Source organism: Chiloscyllium plagiosum, chromosome 12 (genome assembly GCF_004010195.1).
Source record: "Chiloscyllium plagiosum isolate BGI_BamShark_2017 chromosome 12, ASM401019v2, whole genome shotgun sequence".
NCBI classification, from domain to species: Eukaryota; Metazoa; Chordata; class Chondrichthyes; order Orectolobiformes; family Hemiscylliidae; genus Chiloscyllium; species Chiloscyllium plagiosum.
Window position 1 is genome coordinate 71,049,246 of NC_057721.1, and position 26,287 is coordinate 71,075,532.

Below are 26,287 nucleotides of genomic sequence, written 5' to 3' on the forward strand. Positions count from 1 at the left end.
GGGGTGAGGTGGGGGAAGGGGAAATGAGGAAACTGGTGAAGTCCACATTGATCCCCTGGGGTTGAAGTTACTCCACCCTCCTCTCTGAACTATCACCTTCCCCCACCTGATGGTACAAGGATAAAGGGACACAGCCTTAAGGTTTTACTGAAGAGATGCAGATAGGATGCACAGGAGAACTTTATTTTATGCAGAAAATGATGATTACATTGAACTTAGAATCATAGAGTTACACTTCATGGAAACAGAAACTTTGGTCCAACTCGTCCATGCTGACCAGATATCCAAAATTAATCTAGTCCCACCTGCCAGCAGTTGGCCCATATCCCTCTAAGCCCTTCCTATTCATACACCCATCCAGGTGCCTTTTTAAATGTTGTAATTGTACCAGCCTCCTTCACTTCCTCTGGCAGCTCATTCCATGCTTGCACCACTCTGCGTGAAAAAGTTGTCCCTTAGGTCCCATTTATATAATTCTCCTCACCAGGAACTTGCTTCCCAAGAGAAATAAAATTGCAGGGGTACAGAGTTATAGACGTGGAATGGAGTTGAATGGTTTGCTTGAAGAGAGCCAGTATTGATTTATTGTCCTGAATGCATCTTTCTGTGTCGCCATAACTTTCTGACTCCATGGGGGAGACCGGTCAAGTTTAGCTAACTCATGAGTCTTATTCAGTATACTGCTGGTTCACTTGCTGCTCTGCCTGGCCCTACCTCTTCAGCTTACCTCTGAGTAAGTGAGGCAAAGGTAAATTATTGCCGTTGGGAAAAAATAACAGAATGAATCATCAACAAATAACATACCAAGGACCTGACTTTAGGCACGATCCAATGCCGAGGGGATTCTGAAATTTATATTTGTAAAGGAGTAGAGAAAACATTCAAAAGTAGGATTTAGGGAGGGAACTTGAAAGAATAATAAACAATGCCGTGGACTAGTTGGGCCTGTTTCCAATTACATATTTTATACAAATCGAGCTGAATGGAAATAGAATATTTAGTCACAACAGTTTTTGATGCCCTTCATGTGGAAACTCATTCCAACTTCACAGAAACTGGGGAATGGTGGAAACTGAGCCCTTGAAGGTGGTTTTAGGAGAGACAGAACATGAACGACAAATTGAGAGAAAATGAGGAAATAGCAATGCAAAAGGATTAAGTGCTAATATTTCACTGAACCGGTCCGCACAGCAGAAAGACGCAATATAAAATGAAAATGCTTAGTCATACTTGAATGATGCCAGTCCACCTTTCAATCTCAACTGCATGCTTCAGGGCAAGATGGTGGTGTGGCTGGATCAGTAATTCAGAAGCCCAAGGTGATCCTCTGGGAAACTTTGATTTAAATCTCACCATGGCGGAATAAAATGTGAATGTTAAGCTCACCTCAGTAACGGTGATCTTCAAACTATCATCAATTCTTTTTAAAAGTCATTGAGTTACCTGATCATTACCTGGTCTGGCCTACGTGTAACTCCAGATCCACAGCAATGTGGTTGACTCTTAACTACCTTCTGGGCAATTAGGGATGCCCTTGCTTGTGACACCTATACCCCATGAACAAATGAAAAAACTTGAACTAGTTGATCCACTTCATTTCGGAAGGCTAGTATAGTGATGCCTCTTTTTATGTTAGTTGTTAATCAAAATTTCCCCATAACCCTTGATTTCCTAACAGCTTACAATTTTGTCTACCTCAGCCTTGAATGTGGGAACGGTGTTACACATCAGCAGAACAGAAGATAGATCTCATTCGAATGGCAGGGAAATCTCGATGACTGAGGATCTCCCTGTCTTTATCCACCATTGCTGCCACTGGCATGACATGATTATGTTCTACTGGATGATTGTTGAGGACTTGTTTTGGATTGTGTTTTGTCTTGTTCTTTCCCGCTGAGCTTAGCATCGTGGGTGATTCTGCCTGAAGTTGCGAACGCTTGTTGACATTATTATCAGGATCAGGGGAACACTGATCCTGAACAGGGCCGAAGGGGCTGTACTGCATTGTAATGTTCTATACTCTATATTCTACTCAAATATGTCCATGGCAGCAAGGTGACAAGCCTTAGTGACCCAGCCTAAAAAAAACCTCAGAATGACAGATTAGAAAGGAACACAGAAAATAGGGGCACCTCTGGTAAAGTGATTTTACCAGAAAGGGTGAAATCACTTTAGTCTTATCAGATCATAGGGCTACACTCTCTTGTGTATTTGTGTGTGAGAGAGAGAGAGAGAGAGAGAGGGAACTGGTGGTAGTTTAACCTTAGGGTACTTAACCCCACTTCAGGTGAGTAGAGAGGTTGAGAAGGAGAACCCTTCAAGGTAATCTCAGCTGGTACAGGGATTAAACCCACGCTGTTGGCATCACTCTGCATCACAAACGTGGCCAACTGTGCTAAATTGACCCTGCAGATTGTCACCTTGCTGCTGTGGACATGTTTGAGTGTTCCTGATAATAATGTTGACAGGCGTTTGTAACTTCAAGCAGGGTCACCCACGATGCTAAGCTCGGCGGGGAAGAACAAGACAAAACACAATCCAAAACAAGTCCTCAACAATCATCCAGCAGAACATAATCATGTCACGCCAGTGGCAGCCATGGTGGATGAAGGCAGGGAGATTCTCAGTCATCGAGATTTCCCTGCCATTTGAACTGGATCTACCTTCTGTTCTCCTGATGTGCAACACCATTCCCACATTAAACCATATCCCACACAAGGAGGCTGCCTGGAGGAATTCAACCCCCTCCCTGCACACACACAACACAAGCCACGCGGTCTTCGGTGAGAGGGGATGGGAATCGGATTGAGAGATCCAGAAGACCTCATCTTCAGATGTGCAGTGGGCAGTGAAGTTTAGATATAGATTTAGATTTAGATTACTTTCAGCGTGGAAACAGGCCCTTTGGCCCAACAAGTCCACACCGACCGCCTGAACAGCAACCCACCCCAACCCATTCCCCTACATTTACTCCTTCACCTAACACTACAGGCAATTTAGCACGGCCAATTCACCTGACCTGCACATTTTTGGACTGTGGGAGGAAACCGGAGCACCTGGAGGTAACCCATGCAGACATACGGAGAATGTGCAAACTCCACACAGACAGTTGCCCGAGGCGGGAATTGAACCCAGGTCTCTGGCGCTGTGAGGCAGCAGTGCTAACCACTGTGCCATCGTGCCGCCCACAAATTCAAATCAATCACTTCCCTCTTGGACTAGGAAGAGGAGAGCATTTCAGCAGCTTTCTTCATGACTGAGCCGTCCCCTTCAACATCCACTTTGCTCACTATGAATGGGGAAGGGGCTAGGGAATGAACCCTAAAGATAATCTGTCCCATCACCAGGCTGGCTGGATAACAGCATCCAGGGTTCTCATTGCCCTGCTGTCTGAAAACCAAAGTCAGACTCAATCTCAGAACTTGGAATGTACAAACCCTCATGAATAACGAGCAAAACAATTCTCCAGGACAAACAGCCGCCCTTGCTCTTTGTGAATTCAGGCACTTCAACATCAATATCACCATCCTGCAGGAAACCGGAAGAGTGGACCAAGGGTGGTTAAAGGATGGAGGTGGTTGTTACACATTCTTCTCAAGAGGATAACCCAAGAATCAGTCTGAGGTGCATTGAATAGGATTCACTTTCAAAAACAAATCCTTGAACCATCTCTCAGAGCTCCCTGTTGGCATCCACAACCGCCTCATGACCTTCTACCTACAAATTGCTACAAACCACCAGGTGACAGTCATGAGTGCCTATAGCTCCAATCCTTGATGCCACGGATTAGTCTGAAGGTGGCTTCTACTCACCCTGGGCACCATTCTCAGTAACTTCCCGAAGATAGATAAAATTCTCCTCCTTAGAGAGTTCACTGGCAGGGTTAGAAAGGGAGCTGGGAACTGCATTGGCAATGGGATTCTCCTGCTCACCACCACATCTGGTCATCACCAATACACTGTTCCATAAGAAGGTGATGTTTTGGAAGTATCCATGGTCAAAACATTGGCACACGGTTGACTATGTCATTGTTCCCAATCCCCAGGGCAAAAGCATGTCCTCTTAAACAAAGCAATAACCAACACAGGCCACCAGCTCATCAGCTCCTCAATGTCCAGCAAATGTCATCAGAAGCAGCTGAAGATGAAGAAACGGTCCAGAATAAAGCTCAACACTGAGTGGCTTTAAGAGCCAAGCACACTAGCAAACTTCCAGCGGACCCTTTTGTCCAACTTGTTCATGCTGATCAGATACCCTAAACTAATCTAATGCCATTTGCCAGCACTTGGTCCATATCCATCTAAACCCTTCCTATTCATATACCCATCCAGATGCCTTTTAAATGTTGTAATTGTACCAGCCTCTACCACTTCCACTGGCAGTTCAATTCGTATACGCACCACCCTCTGTGTGAAAAAGTTGCCCCTTAGGTCCCCTTTATATCTTTCCCCTCTCACCCTAAACCATACCCTCCAGTTCTGGACTCCCCCACCCCTCTGAAAAGACCTTGTCTATTTACCCTATCCATGCCCCTCATGATTTTATAAGGTCTAAGGTCCTCTATTAGGTCACCCCTCGGCATGTGAATTTTATAGCAAGAAAATAATAAAATACAATGAAAACCTTTCATTTGTCACAATGATATGGTGCCATTTTCAATAATTTAAGAATAAAGGAAAGTAAGTAAGATATAGTTTAAACAGAGTCCATCAGTCCTGAGTCAGCTCACCACCATCAGTGTTGTTTGCATTGCCATCCCTCCACTTCACCGCCATCCACACCTGACCCTAGTAACATCGCAGTCGCCAATCCTCAGGCACCATCTGTGATGTTCGGCTGATACTCCTCTGCCACCGCCTCATCATGGCGGCGTGCGCTAGACCAACCAGCATCAGAGTTATGCCTCTTGCCACACAGCCCACCTCATTAACATTACCGTGGTGCCCTACTGCCACCACTTTGCTGCCACCACCACTAGACCTGACCAACAAACCAATTACCGATCCTCAGGTGCCATCTCTTCACTGCTGGGCCTACTTTGCTGAAGTCACTGCTGCCGATTTCAGATCCAATGCTAGTTCAGGAAAAGTAAGTAGGATTTGGATGAGAATATTGGAGACATAGTCAGTACATTTGCGGATGATACCAAAATTGATGGCATAGAGGACTGAGGTTTTTTAAGAATACAACAAGATCTCGTTCAACTGGGCCAGTTGATCAAGCAATGGCAGATGAAGTTTAATTTAGATAAATAGGATGTGTTGCATTTTGGTAAGACAAACCGGGATAGGACTTACACAGTTAATGGTTCTGCCCTGGGGAGCATTGTTGAATAGAGAGACGTAGGGGTGGAGGTACATAGTTCCTTGAAAGTGGCATCACAGGTAGACAGAGTGCTGAAGAAAGCACACTTGCCTTCAAAACATTGAACATATGATTTGGGATGTGATGTTACAGCTATACAAGACATTGAAAAGGCCACATTTGGTCTACATTCTGTATACAAGCTGGTCACTCTTCTGTAGGAAAGATGTTATTAAACTGGAAAGGGTGCAGAAAAGATTTACAAAGGTGTTATTGAGATTGAAGGGGATGTGCAGGAGGGAGAGGCTCGATAGACTGAATTTTATTCCCTGGAGCTTCAGAGGCTGAGGGGAATAATCTATGTCCTTCATCATTTTATAAACCTTATAGAGATTTATAAAATGATGAAGGACATAGTTAAGGTGAATAACAAAAGCATTTCTCCCCAGGGAAAGAGAGTTCAAAACTAGAGGGGACAGGATTAAGGTGAGAGGGGAAAGATTCAAAAGAGACCGGAGGGGCAACATTATTACAAAGAGTATGTTGCGTTATGGAACAAGCTGCCAGAGGAAGTGGCAGAAGTGAGAGAAGCATGCTCTGAAGACTTGTCATATTGGACTCAGAGTCGTAGAATCCCTACAGTGTGGAAACAGGCCATTCGGTCCAACAAGTCCACACCAACCCTCCGAATAGTATCCCACACAGACCCATTCTCCTACATTTTCCCTTACTGATGCACCTAACCTACACATCCCTGAACACTATAGGCAATTTAACATGGCCAATTCACCTAACCTGTACATCTTTGGATTGTGTGAGGAAACCTACGCAGATACAAGGAGCATGTACAAACTCTACACCGACAGTCATCCGAGGCTGGAATCGAACCTGCGTCCCTTGCACTGTGAAGCAACAGTGCTAACCATGCCACCCTTGTAAGACCTTGCCACCCAGAACGCAATTCTGTTTCTCTCACCACAGATGCTCTCAGACCTGCAGTGTTTCTTCAGCATGTTCTGTTTCAATTTTAGTGCATCATTCATCAGTTTTACTGAATTTTTGTTCTCTGGGTTGATGGAATTTAACTACAATAAATTAACAAACTTTGAAGTGAAATCTAGACTCATAATGGTGACCATGAAACTGTCATTGATTGTCATGACAACTCGCTTTGTTCACTAATGTCATTTAGGGAAGAAAATCTTGTTGCCCTTTTTTTGGCCTGGTCTTAATGTGAATCCAGACCCACAGCAATATGGTTGATTCTTAACTGGCCTCTGGAATGATCGAGCAAGCCACTCATCTGTGTGACACTTCTACAGAAAATTTGAATAGATTATTCACGAAGATGGCTCACCCCGAACTGAAAGAGCAACCTTGCAATTCCAGGATCATGGTCTAAAGTTGGTTTGTGGAGGGTGGGAGCATGGAATGAGGGAATGAGGGATGTGGAATGTTTGGTGATATTTCTCAAGGTGGAAATCACGGGATGGAGAATGGACACAGTTTTGCCCATGGCCAGCTATGGCCCTTTTCGCTCTAGGACTTAATTCAGGTGGAGGTGAGGGGAGCAAGCAGCAGGATTTGGGTGCGTCACCATTCCATCCCAATTAAGTACTTCCTGCAACCCCAAGTTCAACATCCTTAATCTTCGACTGAACCTCTTTCAGAGATCCCAACACAGTGCATTTGCGATCCAGTAAAAATATTCCTTGATGTTTTTAAACTTCATTGATAAGGCTGAAGGTGGGCTCATCACACAAAATCTATATTTTCAAGAAACGTCTTGTCCATTCCTGGCATGCCTGATTTTAAACACCTGAAACTTGGAAATAACTTTGCTCAGTTAAGATTCCAGCCCACAATTAAATCTGAAGCAATGCCCTAATGAGAGTTCTGATGACAGTTCAGCTACTTCACACAATGCAAGGAACAGGTTTTACGTCTTAATTATAAGCACCTCCTTGTAGACAGACAGACACAGGGAGCAAACACCCAAAAGCAGTATCTAAAGACTATTTAAAGAGTACCAATGCATTGAACACTCAGTTAATGAGGAGGTTGCAGTGCTGACACTGCCTCTGCCTCAATATGGGGCCATGGATAGATCCCAGGTTCACCTTAGCAGTGGCACTTTTATGTAAGTTTGTTGATATCAATTTTACTTTGAAAAGATTACATTTTAATTAGATTAAAAGTATATTAACTCTGAATGCTCTTTTCTTAGTACATTGTGAGTAAGATTGTTATCACATTGGAAGATGTATACCTGATTCAGCTTGCATTCTTAATAGCTTGTGTTTTTGGATTAACTTCAGGAAAGTAATTTCAATTGTTTGGTGATGTATTGGCTGAACAAAGTATTAGTGTCGAATATTTTCTAGGTGAATTGTAAATTCTGTTTTGATTATTTTTCCTTTAGCTGTCCAATGATTGTTAACGACTTCGTTAACAATGGTGCATGCAACTTTATCAATACTTAGAATCAGTCAGATAGCACAGAACTTTATCCTTTGTGTGAAAGTTAACAGAGTGGCACTGGGTTACAGAGGAGGACAAACCAGTCCAACTTAAAAAGAAATGTACTGTTCACAGGTGCCATCGCCTTCCTGAGAGCATCTTGAAACATTTTATAAGCTATTATAATGACACTATTATCAATGAAATGTCAACCTAGCCTCGGCTTTGAAGTTTTGCAATGAGATCAAATTCCATTGTCACATAGGAAGCGTTTTCAAGAAGTTAGACGCAGTTCATATGGCTAAAGGGATCAAAGTTTATGGGGAGAAAGCAGGACAGGACACAGAGTTGGATGATCAGCTATGATCATACTGAGTGGCAGACTAGGCTCAAGGGGATAAATGGCCTACTCCTGCTTCTATTTTCTATGTTTCTAAGACAGGTGAGCTTTTTTCAGATTCTTGAGTCTGTTCCATACTAACCTCCTTGTGTCTCATGTCCCTGTCAATCCCATTTTTAAAATTAATACTTGGTTTGGAATCAATCTATAGAAAAGAACTCCAAACTTCACCAAACTTTATGTGTAGAAGTTTCTCCTAACTTAACCTGTGAGAAATCTGTCTCCACATTTCAGACTACCCTCTAGTCCTAGACCCATCTGCCAGCAGAAATAGCTTCTCTCAATCTATTTTGTCTGTTGCCCTTAATAAAATACAAACTTTGATCAATTTATCCCTTAACCAGTAAACTCCATGCCGTACATTCCTACTCTTCTCATATTTTACCCCTTTGGAGTGCAGGTGTCATCCTATAAACATATGTTGTCATTCCTTCGATGTCAGGACTTTCTAAGTTATAATATTCAGAGCTGCTTAAAATACCCCAGGTATAGTCTATCAACAGCTTTGTATTGCTGAGAAGACCTCTTCTCCCAATGCATCCAATTCCTATAGATATATAGGCTAGCATTCCATTAGCATTTTTGAATTTACCTGTTCATGACATTTTAATGGTCTATGTAACTGGAAACTCAAGACTTTTTGAACTTCCACTGCTAGATTTCACCATGAAGAAAGTACCACATTCTGACGCTTAAGTCAATTTGGATGGCCTCATCTACACTAAAACCCATTTGCTATGGCTTTGTTCATTCAGTTAGCGCATAATTATTTCTTTGTCATGCTATGTATCCAATGCAAACACAATTGTGCCATTGTCAAGCATGAATACATGACTTTTCATGCCATTATCTGAGACATTGATAAGTGTAGTAAATATTTGAACTACCAACGTTGAGAATCTTTTTGGGGACAATATAAGGTAAATTCTTAGTTGATATTTATTGTTTTTTTTACTGGGAGATGCTCATGAGAATTGAAAGACAGAGCTTAATAAATATTCAGGTACTGTTCACTGCTTGACCTCATGTGGTTGGATAAAATGGTTACACCGATGCTATTGTAATTGAACACTTACGTTTCGAACAAAGCAGCATCCATGTGCTACTCGATTAGAACCTCCCTCTAAATTGCATTTCCTATGGCTTGACTTCCAGTTAAAAATATTGTAAATGTTTCTAGAAAATGAATAGTTTACAGATAGTATTACAATTATGGGAGTTGGGGACCAGAGACTTGTTCTTTGAGGATATTCTGTGCCATACATAAACTCAAATGGGTTACATTCATTGATCGCTATCAGAGGTATTGACTGTTAAATAGCATGTATAAAGTTTTTTTATTTTCTAATCACATGAAAGACATCTTGATGTTAACATTTGTGATTGTGCGAACCTGAAATTTTTGAAAAAGCAAAACATGATTTCCAAAAAAGATTAATGTTTCAGATTACAACAATCAGATTTTAAGTTATAGCCCAAAAGTGGCTTAAGTCAAGTAGCTTGCCATAGCTCAGTGAGAAATCCTGGTAAATAGATGAGAAGATTAGAATGGATTTTGTTGAGTGTGGATGTAGATAGTAATGACAGCAGGATAGTGTGTTCTATGGCTGATGTGAGCATAATGTCAACAACTGGAAAGGTGAAAGGATTGAAGTCCATGAAGTGGACAGGACTGAGGCCAGGAGTAGGGCATTCACACCTTGAGCTTGCTCCACTACTAAATTAGACCATGGCCAATCTGTCCATCAACTTCATTTATCCTCCCATATCAGGTCAGCTCTCATATCTTTGAAATCCTTAACCCACAAAAAGGGTCAAGCTTAATCATGAAAGCTCAGATTTTCTTGCATCTGTACCCTGTTGAGGTAGGGCAAAAATTGACTTGCTTTATTATTGTCACATGTACCTGGGTACAGTGAAAAATTTTGTTTTGCAAGCAGTATGGGTAGATAATCCTATACAAAGTGCATTAAGGTGGAACAGAGCAAGGAATACCATGTTACAGCTACAGAGAAGATGCACAAACAGTAAGATCACCATGAAATTTGAAATTAGAGAGGTACATTCAGACATCTAATAACAGCAGGGAAGAAGCTGTTCTCGAATCTGTTGGTATGTGTGTCTAAGCTTTTGCATCTTCTGCCTGACCGGAGAGGTTAGAATCATTGAAATCATCATTAAGATTCTAGATTACCCTATCCTTTGTGTGAAAAAGCATTTCCTGATTTTATTCCTAAATTGTTTAAGTCTAATTTTATGCCTCTTTCCCCTACATTCTTGATTCTCAAATAAGATAAAATATTTTATTGGTACTGACATTTTAAAATTGTTTTAACATTTTAAGTAGCTCAATTGGATTATTGTTTAATCGTTGACACTCGGGGAATACAATTAAGTTTGACATAGCATGCTATGATACAGCTTTGGCTTGCTTGATTTTTAACTGGAGGGAGTTAAAACCCAGCTGAGGAGAAGACAGTGGAGATGATGTGTGTAACAGGGATGGCAGAGGAAGGAGTAACATGTGGAAAACATGTGAAAAGCATCAGGCATCATCTCTGAATGACCATTGACAAACAGCAGTGCAGTTTGTGAATAGGAGGGGTTGGAAATGCTACTGGTCCTAGGGTATATCAGGTTATGGAGGATATAGACAAAATCCCAAGAAGAATGGTATTGAAGTGGTATTGGGGCAGTGCGGTGGCTCAGTGGTCGGCACTGCTGCCTCATAGCACCAGGGACCCGGGTTCAATTTCATCCTCGGGTAACTGTGTGGAGTTTGCACATTCTCCCTTTATCTGCGTAGGTTTCCTCTGGGTGCTCTGGTTTCCTCCCACAATCCAAAGATGTGCAGGCCAGGTGAATTGGCCATGCTAAATTGCCTATAGTGTTAGGCGCATCAGTCAGGGGTAAATATAGGGTAGGGGAATGGGTCGGTGTGGACTTGTTGGGCCAAATGGCCTGTTTCCATACTGTAGGGAATCTAATCTAAGTTTGCTGATGATAAAATTAGAGGGCACTGAAAGGAATTTCAGGATATTATAAATAAAAGCTAGGACTTGGGATTATATAGGACTTTCATGATGTTAAAGCACTTTATTAGCAGTTATTTTGTAATGTAGGTATCATTGTGATATATGAAATGCAACAATAACTTTGAGTGCTACAAAATCTGATGAACAGCAGTTTAACAATGGCCAATGATTGTTTTTACTGATAAACATCACAAACCTCTTAGCATTGCGTTTAAGGCAGAACTTTCTCAGGCAAAGGGCGATAGTTGTGTACATTGTCACATCCAGACGAGGAGCGGTGATTCTTTTAAGCCCCATTAAACAAGTTGCAATGAATATTATTATTTTATCTTTTGGTGCACATCTATCAGAGGTCAATCAAAACTTAGTTAACTCAATCAAATCTCCAAGGTTTTCTTGAGAAGAGTAAGAAGAACTTTATTACCTACTACCCTGAAAAAGATATTCAAAATGTGACAAACATGTACAGAGACACAGGGGCAATAAGCTTAAAAAAAAAGTGGGGAGAATGAGAATGTTTATACAGATAGGAAGATAAAGGTAATTGAAGTTTAAAGTTTTTAGATCTCTTGAGTTTTGATCGTGAAATGGAGTCCCAGCCGTTTAGTCATTTTCCTGTTTCTTCAGGAGTGATAAATTTTGCAGATAACCTTGATTTCCCAGGCAGTAGCAATTTTTTTTTCAAATTGCTTTTTCACCAGTGCTGAGAGAGGGAAGGAGGAGAAGACATTTTCATAATCTTGCTGTTGCCAGTGCATATTGCTTTCTCTCAGCTTTGTTCCTTAAAGGTCACTGTTGAGATATGGTTCTTTTATGGATTCTGGTGTCTGCATCATTACTTCATTCCAAGCTGGTTGGTTGTAGGCAATCTTTCACCGCTTGATATGTGAATTTATTGTACAAGTGTGAGTAAAACAAAAGATGTGAATTTTGCAACACCTCATTGACTTTCAATACCTCCTGATTAAAATGATAATTTCAATTTGGTTGCTTTAGTGTGGCATATGTGGGGTTGTCCAGGCTTATCAGGTAATCATAAAAACAATTGTAGATCAGTAGCGGACTGTTTAGAACTATTGTTTATCCATTTAAGAGTCAGGTTGATAAAAGTTGAGTAGTACTGCCGTTTCACTACAATTGAAGCAATGTGAACATGACGTTAAATTCCACCAAGATTGACATCAGGTCAAGATCCTGATATCATTGCATCCTATTCCGGGTTTCACCTTCTGCTGCTGGTGGCCTCAATTCTTATGGAAAACGAAGCCGGATAGTTGAAAAGGCATTTAAGGTCATCTTGATCTCTGGCTTCTAATGTTCTGTTTCTCCACCTATCAGCTGCCTCACCCTGTTCCTATTCTTAACCATGGTGTTGGAGAAGTGAATGTAGCTCAGCCTTGTCGCTCTGATGAGGGTTATAAGTAAAAGCAAGATCGTCACTGACAGTAGCAGCTGGGTAAAGTGCAAAACAGTGACGAGCCTTTCGCGATGTTGGTAACTTTGATCAGATGGGTCAATGGGCTGAGATGGGGCAATGGAATTTGATTCAGATGAATGTGAAGCGCTGCATTTTGATAACGCAATCCAGGGCTGTAACACTATATTCTTGGTATATGTGACAATAATAAATCAAATCAAATCAAGTCAAGGGTTGGGGAATTAATGACCTAGCTGAGTAATCTGAAACCAAAGGTAAAACTCTCACAGAAATTGCCAGAAAAACTCTGAAAGCCTGGCAGTATCTGTGGAGAGAAAGCAGAGCTAATGTTTCAGGTCCAGTGACCCTTCTTCAGAGAGTTTTTCTGCTGAGCGTTTCTAATTTGCAGCATCCATAGTTCTTTGCTTTTGTTGTTGAAGAATAAAACATTTCTTGATTTGCTTTTTTTAAATTACATTGTTAAGTTACCCTGCAGACCAAATGGGGGTCCAGAGTGATCTTCAACCCCACTCCATCTCTGGAAGACAGTAGGAAGATCCTGGGATCCCAATCCACCCTCAATTTCTTAATTTCTCTCCCCACATGTTCTCAAACCTGCCATCTGTTCACTATGAGGACAATCCCCCACGTTATCTGCAGTGACACTTCAACTTATAAGCACCTGACTCAGAGGTGCTAATAACTGAGCCTTGGCTAACTTGATGACACTGTTGGCATTTAGAGGTACATTTTGCCTGGTCTTGTTTTTATATGAAGAAAGGTTGAGACAGAGGTGCCAAGTCTGTTCAAAGCCAATAAAGTAAACAACTTGCAAGGACTCCGGGTTTTGTTTAAAGTTGGAACAATAGAAGCAGCCTGAATGGGTGGGGCTTCAAACTCCCAACAGAACCAGGATGTTTAGTTTTTATTTTCTGCAGTTGCTGGGATCTTGAAGCTCTTATTCCCCTCTCTGTTACAGCTAAAAGCTGAGGTTCTCTTCCTGCTGCTAGAATTGCATGTGAGACAATGTATTTTACTGAATTTACCTTTGCCAAGGGTGTGTTAATGGGGTATTACCATATTGGAACAGTTAATTAGCTGTAGGCAACATAGATATTATTTTGTGAAGCATTTCAATAGTTACAGTTAAGCCAAATCTTTTCTATAATTTTATTTTTTGTCTGTATTTTAATTATAGTGTACAAATAAAGTGTGTTTTGTTTCAAGCCTGGTAGTTTGACCAATTGAGTTGCATCTGGAAGACAACACCTTACACTGACGATTAAAATAAGAAAACGTTTGGTCTACCTATCGTAATATAGTTTGAAGGGGCTTGCTCTGGCCCAATGAGGTATTTAGCTGATGTTGCATGCAGAGGAATTAAAAATATTGGAAAAAAGAACAGTGGAGGGGTTGGGGGAGGGAGGGAGGGTGTGGGGGGGGGGGGGGGGGGGTGATTCTGTGCTAAAAATCTTTGACTGAATACAGGAACAGAGCCCTGAATAGTGAAGGCAAGCTGTTTAATAATGCTGAGAGAGCAAGTGGAAGAACCATTTAAAAGGACATAGACTCAGAATAATGGAACTGCTGTTGAATATTTACAGGGCTAAATATAGTTAGAATATTGCAAAGAATAGAGGTTGTTTTTGACAGAATTGGAGAAAGTTAAGTGAGCGCGATGGCGGTGATCTAATGTAAACTTGCAAAATTCAGAAATATTTTAATGAAGTGGAAAAAGAAAGGTAAGAGTATTGCCCTTAAGGTGCAATTGATGTGACTATTAGATTATGTGATTCAGAGTTTAGAAGAGTTGATCTTGTTCGCACCTTTAAGATTCTAAGAGAGTTTGACAAAATAGATGCTGCAAAGCTACAATCCTGAACATGAAATCATTGTCTCAGCATAAAAGGTTACTTCATTTGAGACTGAGATGAGGAGAAATTTCTTCATTCAAAGGATTGCGAACATTTGGAATTCCATCATCTCCCAAACCGTACACAACCTTATCACCTCAGGGGAACTCCCACCCACAGATTCCAACCGCATGGTTTGGGAACCCTGCACCATCCCGTTCAACCTCCTACCTAAGATTCACAAGCCTGACTGCCCTGGCAGACCCATCGTCTCGGCCTGTTCCTGCCTCACCGAACTCATCTCCACATACCTTGATGCTATCCTATCCTCTCTGGTCCAGGAACTCCTCACTTATGTTCAGGACAACAACCACTCCCTCCATCTCCTCCAAGACTTTTGTTTTCCTGGCCCACAACGCCTCACCTTCACCATGGACATCCAGTTTCTATACACATCTATCCACCATGATGAAGGCCTCCAAACCCTCCATTTCTTCCTCTCCCAACATTCCCAACAATATCCTTCCACTGACACTCATTCGTTTGGCTGAACTGGTCCTCACCCCCAATAATTTCTCTTTTGAATTCTCCCACTTCCTCCAAACCAAAGGGGTAGCCATGGGCATCCGCATAGGCCCAAGCTATGTCTGCCTCTTTGTTAGCTATGTGGAACAGTCCATCTTGCGTAGTTACACCGGCCCATTCCTCTTTTCCTCTGCTACATCAATCACTGTGTTGATGCCACTTCATGCTCCCACAAGGAGATTGAACAGTTCATCAAGTTTGCCAACACATTCCATCCCGACCTTAAGTTCACCTGGACCATCTCAGACACCTCCCTCCCCTTCTTGGACCTCTCCATCTCCATCAACAGTGACCGGCTCAACACCAACATCTTCTAAAACCCACCGACTCCTACAGCTACCTGGACTACACCTCCTCCCACTCTGTCCTCTGTAAAAACACTATCCCTTATTCCCAATTCCTCCACCTCTGCCACATGTCCTCCCAGGAGGACCAGTTCCACCACAGAACACACCAGATAGCCTCCATCTTCAAAGACCTCAATTTCCCCTCCCACATGGTTGATGATGCCCTCCAGTGCATCTCATCTACTTCACGCACCTCTGCCCGCGAACCCCAGCCCTCCAACCGCAACAAGGACAGAACTGCCCAGTCCTCACCTTCCACCCCACCAACCTCCATATACATCGCATCATCCTCCACCATTTCTGCCACCTACAAAATGGATCCCACCACCAGAGATATATTTTCTTCCCCTCCCCTATCCATTTTCCATGAAGACCATTCTCTCCGCTACTCTCTTGTCAGGCCCACTTTCCCCACCTTCCCACCCTCCCCTCCCCTGCCACTGAAGGAATTGCAAAACCTGTGCCCACACCTCCCCCCTCTGTCCAAGGCCCCAATGGAGCCTTCAGCATCTATCAGAGTTTTACCTGCACTTCCACAAATGTCATTTACTGTATCTGTTGTTCCCAATGTTGTCTCCTCTACATCGGGGAGACAGGACACCTACTCACAGAATACTTCAGAGAACATCCCTGGGCCACCCGCACCAACCAATCACATCGCCCCATGGCTGAACACTTCAACTCCCCCTCCCATGCAGGTCCTGGGCCACCTCCATCGCTACACCCTTACCACCTTGGAGGAAGAATGCCTCCCATGCCTCATCTTCCGCCTTGGGATCCTTCAACCACATGGGATTAATGTAGATTTCTCTAGTTTCCTCATTTCCCCTCCCCCTACCTTATCCTAGCTCCAACCCTCCAACATGGCATCATCTTCATGACCTGTCCTACCTGTTCCACCTTCCTTCACACCTATCTGCTTCACACTTCTCTCTGACCTATCAGCGTCACCCCCTCCTCCACCTACTTATCACGCTCTCAGCTACCTTGCCCCCAGCCCCACCCCGTCTCATTTATCTCTCCACCCCCTTGGTTCACAGCCTCATTCCTAATGAAGCGCTTTGCCTGAAATGTTGATACTCCTGCTCCTCGGACACTGCCTGACCAGCTGTGCTTTTCCAGCACCACACTCTCAACATTTGGAATTCCTTACCCTGTAGAGAGTTGTAGATGCTCAGACATTGAGTTATTTAATTTGGAGATTGATGGATATTTGTACTTTTTCCTCTAGTTCTATATCCAAAGGCATGCTACTTGACCTCAGAAACAAAAACATATGTGGCAGGACGAATTTCCGAGCAAGGGACACTGGGTCTGAAATGTTAACTCTGATTTCTCTTCACAGATGCTGCCAGACTTGTTGGGTTTTTCCAGCAATTTCTGTTTTTGTTTCTGATTCCCACCATCTGCAGATTCCCACCATCTGCAGTTCTTTATTTTTCTATTTGATCTCAACCATGGGTATTGCCAGAAGGAAGGGCATAAGAAAGTAAGGAATAGGAGCAGGAGTCAGCCATCTGGCCCTGTTGAGTCTGCTCTGCCATTCAATAAGATCATGGCTGATCTTTTTGTAGGACTCAGCTCCACCTACCCCCTGCCCACCATAACCTTTAATTCCCTTACTGTTCAAAAATCTACCTATTTTGTCTTAAAAAAACATTCAATGTGGTAGCCTCAACTGTTTCACTGGGCAGAGAATTCCTCAGATTCACAACCCTTTGGGTGAAGACGTTCCTCTTCAACTCTGTCTGAAGGCTACTACCACACATTTCCCCCTAGTCCTCAACTGTACCATTAAAGATCGGAGACGGTTACAGAGAGTGGTGAACTCGGCCCAGGCAATCATAATGGCCAACCTCCATCTATAGAATCCATCTACCAGGCCCGCTGTCAAGTAAAGGCCTCCAGCATTCTCAAAGATCCATCCCACCCTGGCAATGTTTTTCTACAACCTCTACCATCAGGGAGAAGGTACAGAAGCCTGAACACACACACCAGCCGGTTTTGTAACAGTTTCAACCCTACAGTTGTTAGAATACAGAATGGACTCACAATGGAGATTGAGGAGTTATGGAAAGATGAAATAGGTATACTGAGTCAGCCATGATCCTATTGACTGGCAGAGTGGGTATCAACAACAGAATGGCTGACTTCAGCATCCATTCAAACTCATACAATCCCTGCAGTATGGAAGCAGGCCACTTGGCCTACCCAGTCTACACCAACCTTCCAAGGGGCATCTCACTCAGACCCACCCTATCCCTGTAACCTGTTGGTAACTCACTTAGCCTGCAATTCCCTGGATTGTAGGATGAAAACCATACAGACACAGGGAGAATGTGCAAACTCCACACAGACAGTTGCCCAAGGGTGGAATCGAGCCTGGGTCCCTGGTGCTGTGAGGCAGCACTGAGCCACCATGCTATACAATGCTGTTAAGACATTTCCATCTTTCCTGGTGCAATGCCTGAAATTGTTTTGACAAACCTCAAAACGTTTATCAGGTACTCAATAGATACAATGGATTCGATGGACAATATATTTTTATTTCATATTAAGAGCATTTCGGAACTCGAACAGTTAAGGGGGTGTTATTCAAATAAGAAGTAATTTTGGAAAAACTATACTGAAAAAGAGTTATTTGAATTAATATGATTTATTGCAGCCAGTGTACAACGTCCTTTTGTGTCACAAACTTTGTGCCTGTTTGTATAACTGTATAAACATACAATTGGGTGTACCTCACAGCATCAGTTCAATTCTCCTGTCTGACTGGAGTTTGCAGATTGTCCCTGTATCTGTGTGGGCTCTGTCTCAACCTTGCTACTCACTCTGAACCCCCACCCCATGTCAGGTTAATCTGACTAAAACCCGAATACTTCTGATGTTGAGAGGGAGACCAACAAAAGAAAAATGGGATCTCATAAAAAACACCACTCAGGCTAGATAGATTATTCCAGCCTTCTCATTTATTGTACACTCATAAAGATATGAGCCCAAACTTGTTTTGTCAGTCTGCTGCAGCTGGTATGACGCTGGTGCCTCTGAGTCCGAAGGGTTTCTTTTTAAAACCTGCTCCAGGAGTTAAACATCTGAATACAGTACAAGGAATGTCCACTAGATGACTCCAATTCAATGCAGAACCTCGACTAAATGTCAGATTTCAAATTCTGTCTGCTCCAGAACTGTGTCATGACATGTCTGAACAGGATCTTCAGTTTGCCACTCTGTTCTTCTTTCTTGCAGAATACTGCACCCTGTTTCTGAAGTATATTAGTTACAACAGAGCCATTTCTAAGGATTTTCTTTTCAATGTTTCATTCATGTTTCCAAAATAAAAGGTATTGCCCTGGGTATTTTCCTCTCCCCCTTTCTGTCTTCTGAAGCTGTGCTAGCTTGGTCCATTCATAGTCACCTGTAATATGCTCTCTTCCTAATGGCACTTTTGCAAGCAAGCCCAGGAGATAAAGCATCTTTCCTTTTACCTTTTCCCTCCTCATCACTAAGGCCTCAAACAGTCTTTTCAAGTCAAGCAACCATTTACTGGGCTCGTACACTTTTTCATTAGGTTTACCGCAATCGATGCTAATGATGCTTAGACAGAGGATACAAGATACATTCTGGGTGACAGCTTAGTGGAAGACAACCATTTGGTCTGCAAGCTTCCAGTTGTGTGTCATTTTAATTCCTCACATTTCTCTCCCACTGACCTCTCTGTCCTTGATCTTCCGTGGATTCTAATAAAGCTTCAAGAACAAGAAGAAGAACAATCTATTGACTGTGTTCAAATGAGGACCAGACCAGACATCCTTCAAATGTAGCAAGGGGACAACCTAGACCCTCACTTTTATCTTATTTAAAGGCAACAGTAAAGTGCAGTGTCCTAGATATAATTCGATTGATTATTCTACTCGGCTTTAAGCAAAACGTAAAGCTTTATCTCTATTGGAAAGCTTAACAGAAAAACAGATTATTTAACTACTAAACAACAACTGTTCCAATATATAAACACACCCTTTTGCAAAGGCAAATTCAGTAAAATAGCTTGTCTCACATGCGATGTTTCTCCAGTCCAGGAGGAAAGAACAGCAAGATAAAATTCTGGTAGACAGAGGGGTATGGCAGCTTTCACAACCAATTTCAAAACCCAACAAACTACGGACAGCTAAATAAAGCCCTAGTCTGTGGGAATCTGACACCACCCATTCAGGCTGTTTCTATTGTTCTAAATTTAAAAAAAAAACCAAAGCCCCACAAGCTGTTAGCTATATTGGCTTGCAGGAGGCAACTTTTCACCTATGGCTCAAAGCCTGAGTTCAGAAAAAAAATCACGACAAAATACATCGCTTAATGCCATAGTATTGTCACAATATTTAGATTAGATTAGATTCCCTGCAGTGTGGAAACAGGCTCTTTGGCCCAACAAGTCCACACCGACCCTCTGAAGAGTAACCCACCCAGACCCATTCCTCATCTAACACTATGGGCAATTTAGCATGGCCAATTCACCTAACCTGCGCATCTTTGGACGGTGGGAAGAAACCGTAACTGCCGGAGGAAACCCACGCAGACACGGGGAGAATGTGCAAACTCCACACAAACAGTTGTCTGAGGTGGGAATTGAACCCAGGTCTCTGGCGCTGTGAGGCAGCAGTGCTAACCACTGTGCCACCGTGCCACCCATAAATATGTTTTAGCCTTTTGCATAAATAACGAGTTCAATAATTTCATTCATAATCTCTGCTCCTATTTTGATTCATGTCTTTTGCTGATTTAATGATTTTCCCTCATTCATTTATTTCCATTGCTTTCCGATGGAAGCTATTCAAGATCCTGCCACAGCAAGTCTTCAAGACACATTTTCTTACTCTGCTTACCCCAATACCAATTCCTATTGGCCATGCATTATTTGCCATTTGATCACTCTTGGGCTACATCCTATCACAGATCTTCTCTTTGTATCCTTTATTGCACCCACTGCCCCTTCATACTTGCTCAAAGTTAAAAATCACATAACACCAGGTGATAATCCAACAGGTTTATTTGGAAGCACTGGCTTTTGGAGCGCTGCTTCTATGTAACACTAGCTACCTGATGAAGGAACAGTGCTCCAAAACCTGTACTTCCAACTAAACCTGTTGGACTGTAACCAGGTTGGACTACTAGGTGTTGTGTGATTTTTTAACTTTGTCCACGCCAATCCAACACCAGCACCTCCACATCACACTTGCTCAAGACCTTTTGCATTTGTAACTTCTCCCAGTTCTGAAGAAAGGTCTGCTCTAAAACATGTGACACCATAGAGGTGGAGAGTTTGGAGGTGCTAAGGGAAACTCCATGAGGAAGGGAGTTGGTTAACTTCACCCCATCACCTCCACTGGAATTAATTTCTGGACAGAACGGTACTTGGTGAACCTTTCTATCGTCAGTGCACACCTTTGAGTAGCCAATTAGTGACCATTAAGGACCTTGCTCTGTCCCTTATGGCATTAGCCCAGCTGTAAATGGGCAATTGTCATCCAGTGTGTCCCAAACAGGTTTTACCTGTGTGGATTGGCATATCTTGGTAGTGATGAGTTGGTAGGGATGGTAAGATGGGACTAGAGTCAAATGGGAGAAATGGAGTAGATAGATAATGAGGTGAGCTTGCTAAGTCATGGTGTAAAATGACATTCAGTCTCAAAGAGACAAACACTCCAAACAACTCGCTCTTTGCCAAACAAAGTCGAGAGTGTGGCACTGGAAAAGCGCAGCAGGTCAGGCAGCATCCGAGGAGCAGGAGGATCAATGTTTCAGCGCCTTGGATGCTGACCTGCTGTGCTTTTCCAGTGCCACACTCTCGATTCTGATCTCCAGCATCTGCAGTCCTCACTTTCTCCTTTGGCAAACAAAGGCAAGATTCCAATAAAGTCAATGCCTTGGCAACCAAAAATGATCTTCGTGATTTGATCAATCTGACTAAAATATTGTCAATTGTCAGTTATTACAGAAAGTCAACAGCAGAGATGTCACAGATGCTGACTGACTAGCCGTATAAATCTCTCATTGTGTCTTTTTATAATGTCTTAGAGTGCAGGTTCATAACTCCTTGAAAGTGGAGTCACAGATAGATAGGAAACTGAAGAAGGTGATTGGTATGCTTTCCTTTATTGGTCAGAGCATTGAGTAAAGGGGTTGGGAGGTCATGTTGCGGCTGTAGAGGGTGTTGGTTAGATGACTTTTGGAACATTGTGTGCAATTCTCATCTCCCTTCTATCAGAAGGATGTTGTGAAACATGAAAAGGCTCAGAAAAGATTTATAAAGATGTTGCCAGCATTGGAGGATTTGAAAAATAGGGAAAGGCTCAATAGGCTGGGGCTGTTTTCCCTCGAGTGTTGGAGGCTGAAGGGTGACCTTATACAGATTTATAAAATCACGAGGGTAAATAGATAAGGTCTTTTCCCTGGGGTGGGGATTCTAGAATTAGAGGGCATAGGCTTAAGGTAAGAGAGGAAAAATATTAAAGAGACCTAAGGGTCAACTTTTTCACGCAGAAGGTGGTGCATGTATGGAATGAGCTGCCAAAGGAAGTGGTGGAGGCTGGTACAATTGCAACATTTAGAAGGCATCTGGATGGGGACATGAATAGGAAGGGTTTGGAGGGATATGGGCCAAGTGCTGGGAAATGGGACTAGATTAATTTAGGATATTTGGTCAGCATGAACTAGTTGAGCTGAAGGTTCTGTTTCTGTGCTGTACAGATCAATGACAAATGTAATTGTGTTTTTTCAATTCCAGTGTTTACTGCTGCAAATTCACAATCAAGCACAACAGTAACAGGTAAAGAAACCCCTTTCAAATAAAATTTCAATATCTAATCTGACTACTGATGGAGTTCAATATAAACAATTGCGAGATTATCGATTTTGTACTGAAAAAGGATGGATAACGGTACTTTGTAGATGGTATGAAGCTAAATAGAATGGATCTTTAAAATGACATGCACATGTACAGTACATAATCAAGAAAGCTAATAGAATGCTGACTTTTATATCTAGAGTACTAGAGTACAAGGATACAGAAATGATGCTGCAGTTGTACAAAACCCTAGTTAGATCCCATTTGGAATACTGTGAGCAGATCTGGGCACCACCCATTAGGAAGGATATATTGGCCTTTAAGGGAATACAGTATATGTTGACAAGAATGATATCTGGACTTCAGGGGTTAAGTTCTGAGGAGAGATTATACAAATTAGGCCTGTTTTCTCTAGAAAGTAAAAGGTTAAGTGGTGATCCAACCAATTTCTTTCAGTACTAACAAGAAAAGACAGGGCACGGAAACTATTTCTACTGTTTGGGGAATTCTAGAATTAGGGGCAGAGGATGAGATTTAGGGCCAGATCATTCACAAGAGATATTAGGAAGCATTTCTACACTCAAAGGGTGGTAGATATTTGGAACTTTGCCCCACAAATGGCAATAGATGCTAGATCAATGGCTAATTTTAAATCTGAGATAAATTTTTGTTATGCAATGGAATTAAGGGATATGGGCTAAATGAGTTAGAAGTTAGGCAATGGATCAGCTATGATCCCATTGAATGGCAAAACAGGCTCGAAGGACTGAATGGCCTCTCCTGTTCCTTTATCCCTATCACGCAGTGATAGTGGTTGTTAAGTTAATGTAGGTTTCACTGATGACTCATTGACTAAATCATTATAGAACTGGAGCGCCTCAGCTGTGCTGAAGAGCCAGTCCGAACCCTGAGTGCTGTGCTCAGTGCTTCTGCTTCTCGGATTGTGAAATAGTTTACTTTGGAAGATCCATTAAAAAGGCAACTTCACCATGTGGATTTGGGCAGAGAAGGGCTTGAAGGGTTATGATGTGTGGTAAAGGAATAAACTTAGACAACATTGTGTTCTTGGTGCAAACGTGGGAACATAACTCCTCCCATTTCCTCTGGGACATCAATTCCATAAAAGCATGATCAATAGGACCAGGCATAGGACATTTAAACCTTTGAATCTGCTCTATCATTCAGGACGATCACGATGGATATGATCATGGCCTCAATTCTATTTTCCTGCCTTTCCCCTGTAAGGCTTGACTCCCTCGACAGAGGACCAAAGTGTCATGGTGGGAACAGTCCATGCAGAATGCTGACAGTGGAGGAAGGAGAAGGTGTATTAGCTGACAATTCCTCCATCAATCTGAACACTTCCTCACTCCCTCATTGCATCTTCTCATGCAATTGTAGAAGGTGTAACACTTGCTTATTCATGTTCTCATGATCTAAAGCTCCGGACACACTTTCCAGGTAAAACAGCATTGTATTTGCAATTCTTTCAATGTTGACTCCTGCATTCACTGCTCACTATGTGATGTCTGTTACATTGGCGAGATCAAACAGGGACTGGGTGACTGCTTTGTGGAACACCTTCACTCTATAGGCATGACCCTGACCTCCCAGTTACTTGCCCTTTCAATAACCCACTTATTGTTCTCATTCTGTCCTGGACCTGCTGCAATGTTCCGAAAAAGTGACACGAGTTCAAGGAACAAGATCCCAGTTTCTGCTGGTGGACTCAATGATCTTGAGGTGTCAGTTCTGAACTCAATAACTTCAGAAATTGACCACCTTATTTTTGCCCTCCATTTATCTTGCATATCCTTCCCACCATCACTCACAGCTGTGTTGTGTTTACTTCCCACTTAGTAGCTTGGACTCATTCTATCCCCTTCACACCTCAATGTATACGCTTTTTAGTCTCCTCTTTCTCTTTCTCCACTATTAACAACCCCTTTTGCTTTGGGCCTCTACACTCTTTCCCTCTGTCAAAAGTAGAAAAACGCCTCCCAATTTTCCAACACATTTCAGTTCTTGAAGAAGAATCACATCCGCCTTGAAATATTAACTGTTCATCTCTTCACAGATGCTGCCGTAGTGGGTTTCTCAGGTTCCGAACTGAAATATCGACTCTCCTTCTCTTCTGACGCTGCTCCATCTGCTGCGCTTCTTCCTAACGTATTTTCTGACTGTGCTTGTGTTCAGTTCTGATGGGGAGATGCTGGTGTTGGACTGGGGTGGACAAAGTCAGAAGTCATACGACACCAGGTTATAGTCCAACAGGTTGCTTTGAAATCACAAGCTTTTAGAGCGTGGCTCCTTCGTCAGGTGATGTCAGGTGAAGTTCACCTGAAGGGGCAGTACTCTGAAAGCTTGTGATTTCAAATAAACCTGTTGGACTATAACTTGGTGTTGTGCGACTTCTGACTCAACTCTGAAGAGAGATATGTCTTCCTGTCTCACATGGTTGGGGAGAATTCAAACAGGCACATCACCAAGACAGGCCGATGTATTGTACGTCTGTATTGTACAAGCTGGATTACTAGATTGCCAAAAATTGATTGTCACCAGGGTGGTGGAGTAGGAAAACTAAATGCATGTGCAGTCATAGAGTCACATGGCATGGAAACAGACCTTTCACCCCAACATGTCCATGCCGACCAGGTTTCCAAAACTGAACTAGTCCCATTTACCTACATTTGGTCCGTATCCCTCTAAACCACTCCTATCTATGTACCTGTCCAAATTTCTTTTAAATGTTATCATTGTGTTCTTCATTTGGCAATTTGTTCCATTTATGAACCACCCTGCGTGCGATTGTACACAAAAAAGATTCTTCAAACAGTTAGCTTCTTTCGTTGTCTGTTCGCAGAATAGTCACAAAATTCATTGCTCTTCCAATGAGAAGTAATTTCATTTGGCTCTCTGTCAAACATTACAATGTGAAGTGTCACACTAGACTACGGCCCTAGTGCAGAAAGTGGGAAGAATGTAGGTAGAGTGCACTACTGGCAGTACAGACTCGATGGGCCGAAGAGCCTCTTCTGTACTGTACAATTGTGATTCTATGCTGCTAGCCCTCTCAGGTAGGCACACTCACTTTGAGAAACAGAGGACTGCAAATGTTGGCGATCAGAGTCAAAAGGTTTGGTGCTGGAAAAACAAAGCAGGCTATGTTGCATCCGAGGAGCAGGAGAATTGATGTTTCGAGCATAAGCCCTTCATCAGGAATGTTGGGGGGGGAATGGGCCAAAGGGGCTGAGAGATAAATAGGAGGGGTGGGGCTAGGGGGAAGGTAGCTGGGAATGCAATAGTTAGTTGAAGGTGGGAGTGATGATGATAAGTTGGAGGGGATGGTGGAGCAGATGGGTGGGAAGATAAATAGACAGGAGGGAAATTCAAGAGGGCGGTGCCAAGTTGAAAGGTTGTATCTGGGATGAGGCGCGGGGAAGGGAAATGAGGAAACTTGTGCAATCAACATTGGTGCCGTGTGGTTGGAGGATCCCAAGGCGAAAGACGACGCGTTCTTCCTCCAGGAATTGGGTGCCTAGAATCTGGTGATGGAGGAGGCCCAGGACTTGCATGTCCTTGGCGGAGTGGGAGGGGGAGATGAAGTGTTCGGTCACAGGGTGGTGGGGTTGTTTAGTGCGTGTGTCCAAAAGGCGTTCTCTGAAATGTTCCCCAAGTGGGTGGTTGTGTCCCCAATGTGGATACCACATCAAGAGCAATGGACACAGTGGATGAGGAGTTTGAATGTGCAGGAAAGTCCAAAGTGAAAATATGAAACTACTTTGGGTTCAGCTGAATCAGGAAAACAGAAGATTATGATATGTATTTTTGAATCCACAACAGGTTCTGAAACAACAACAGCAAATAGCACAAAGGAAACAATATCGTCAACGAAAACATCAGGGTCCACAATGCTAACTATGACACCAGAAACAGGGGGGACAACTACCACAACAGAAAGTACAACACTGAACATGACGCCAGAAACATCAACAGTAACTAATATATCGGAAACTACATCAGAGGCACCAACAATGGAAACGTCAAG

The 26,287-nt window shown here is 42.6% G+C and overlaps 1 protein-coding gene across 1 annotated transcript in view; it reads left to right on the top strand.

The window, feature by feature from the left end:
• Positions 1-4,863: 4,863 nt before the first annotated feature.
• LOC122554847 (transmembrane cell adhesion receptor mua-3-like) overlaps positions 4,864-26,287 on the top strand; it is a 52,302-nt gene continuing 30,878 nt past the window's right edge. The window contains exons 1-2 of the mRNA XM_043700193.1: positions 4,864-5,088; positions 7,623-7,626. Of these exons, the coding sequence (XP_043556128.1) occupies positions 4,864-5,088; positions 7,623-7,626 (229 nt within the window). The remainder of the gene's footprint in view (positions 5,089-7,622; positions 7,627-26,287) is intronic.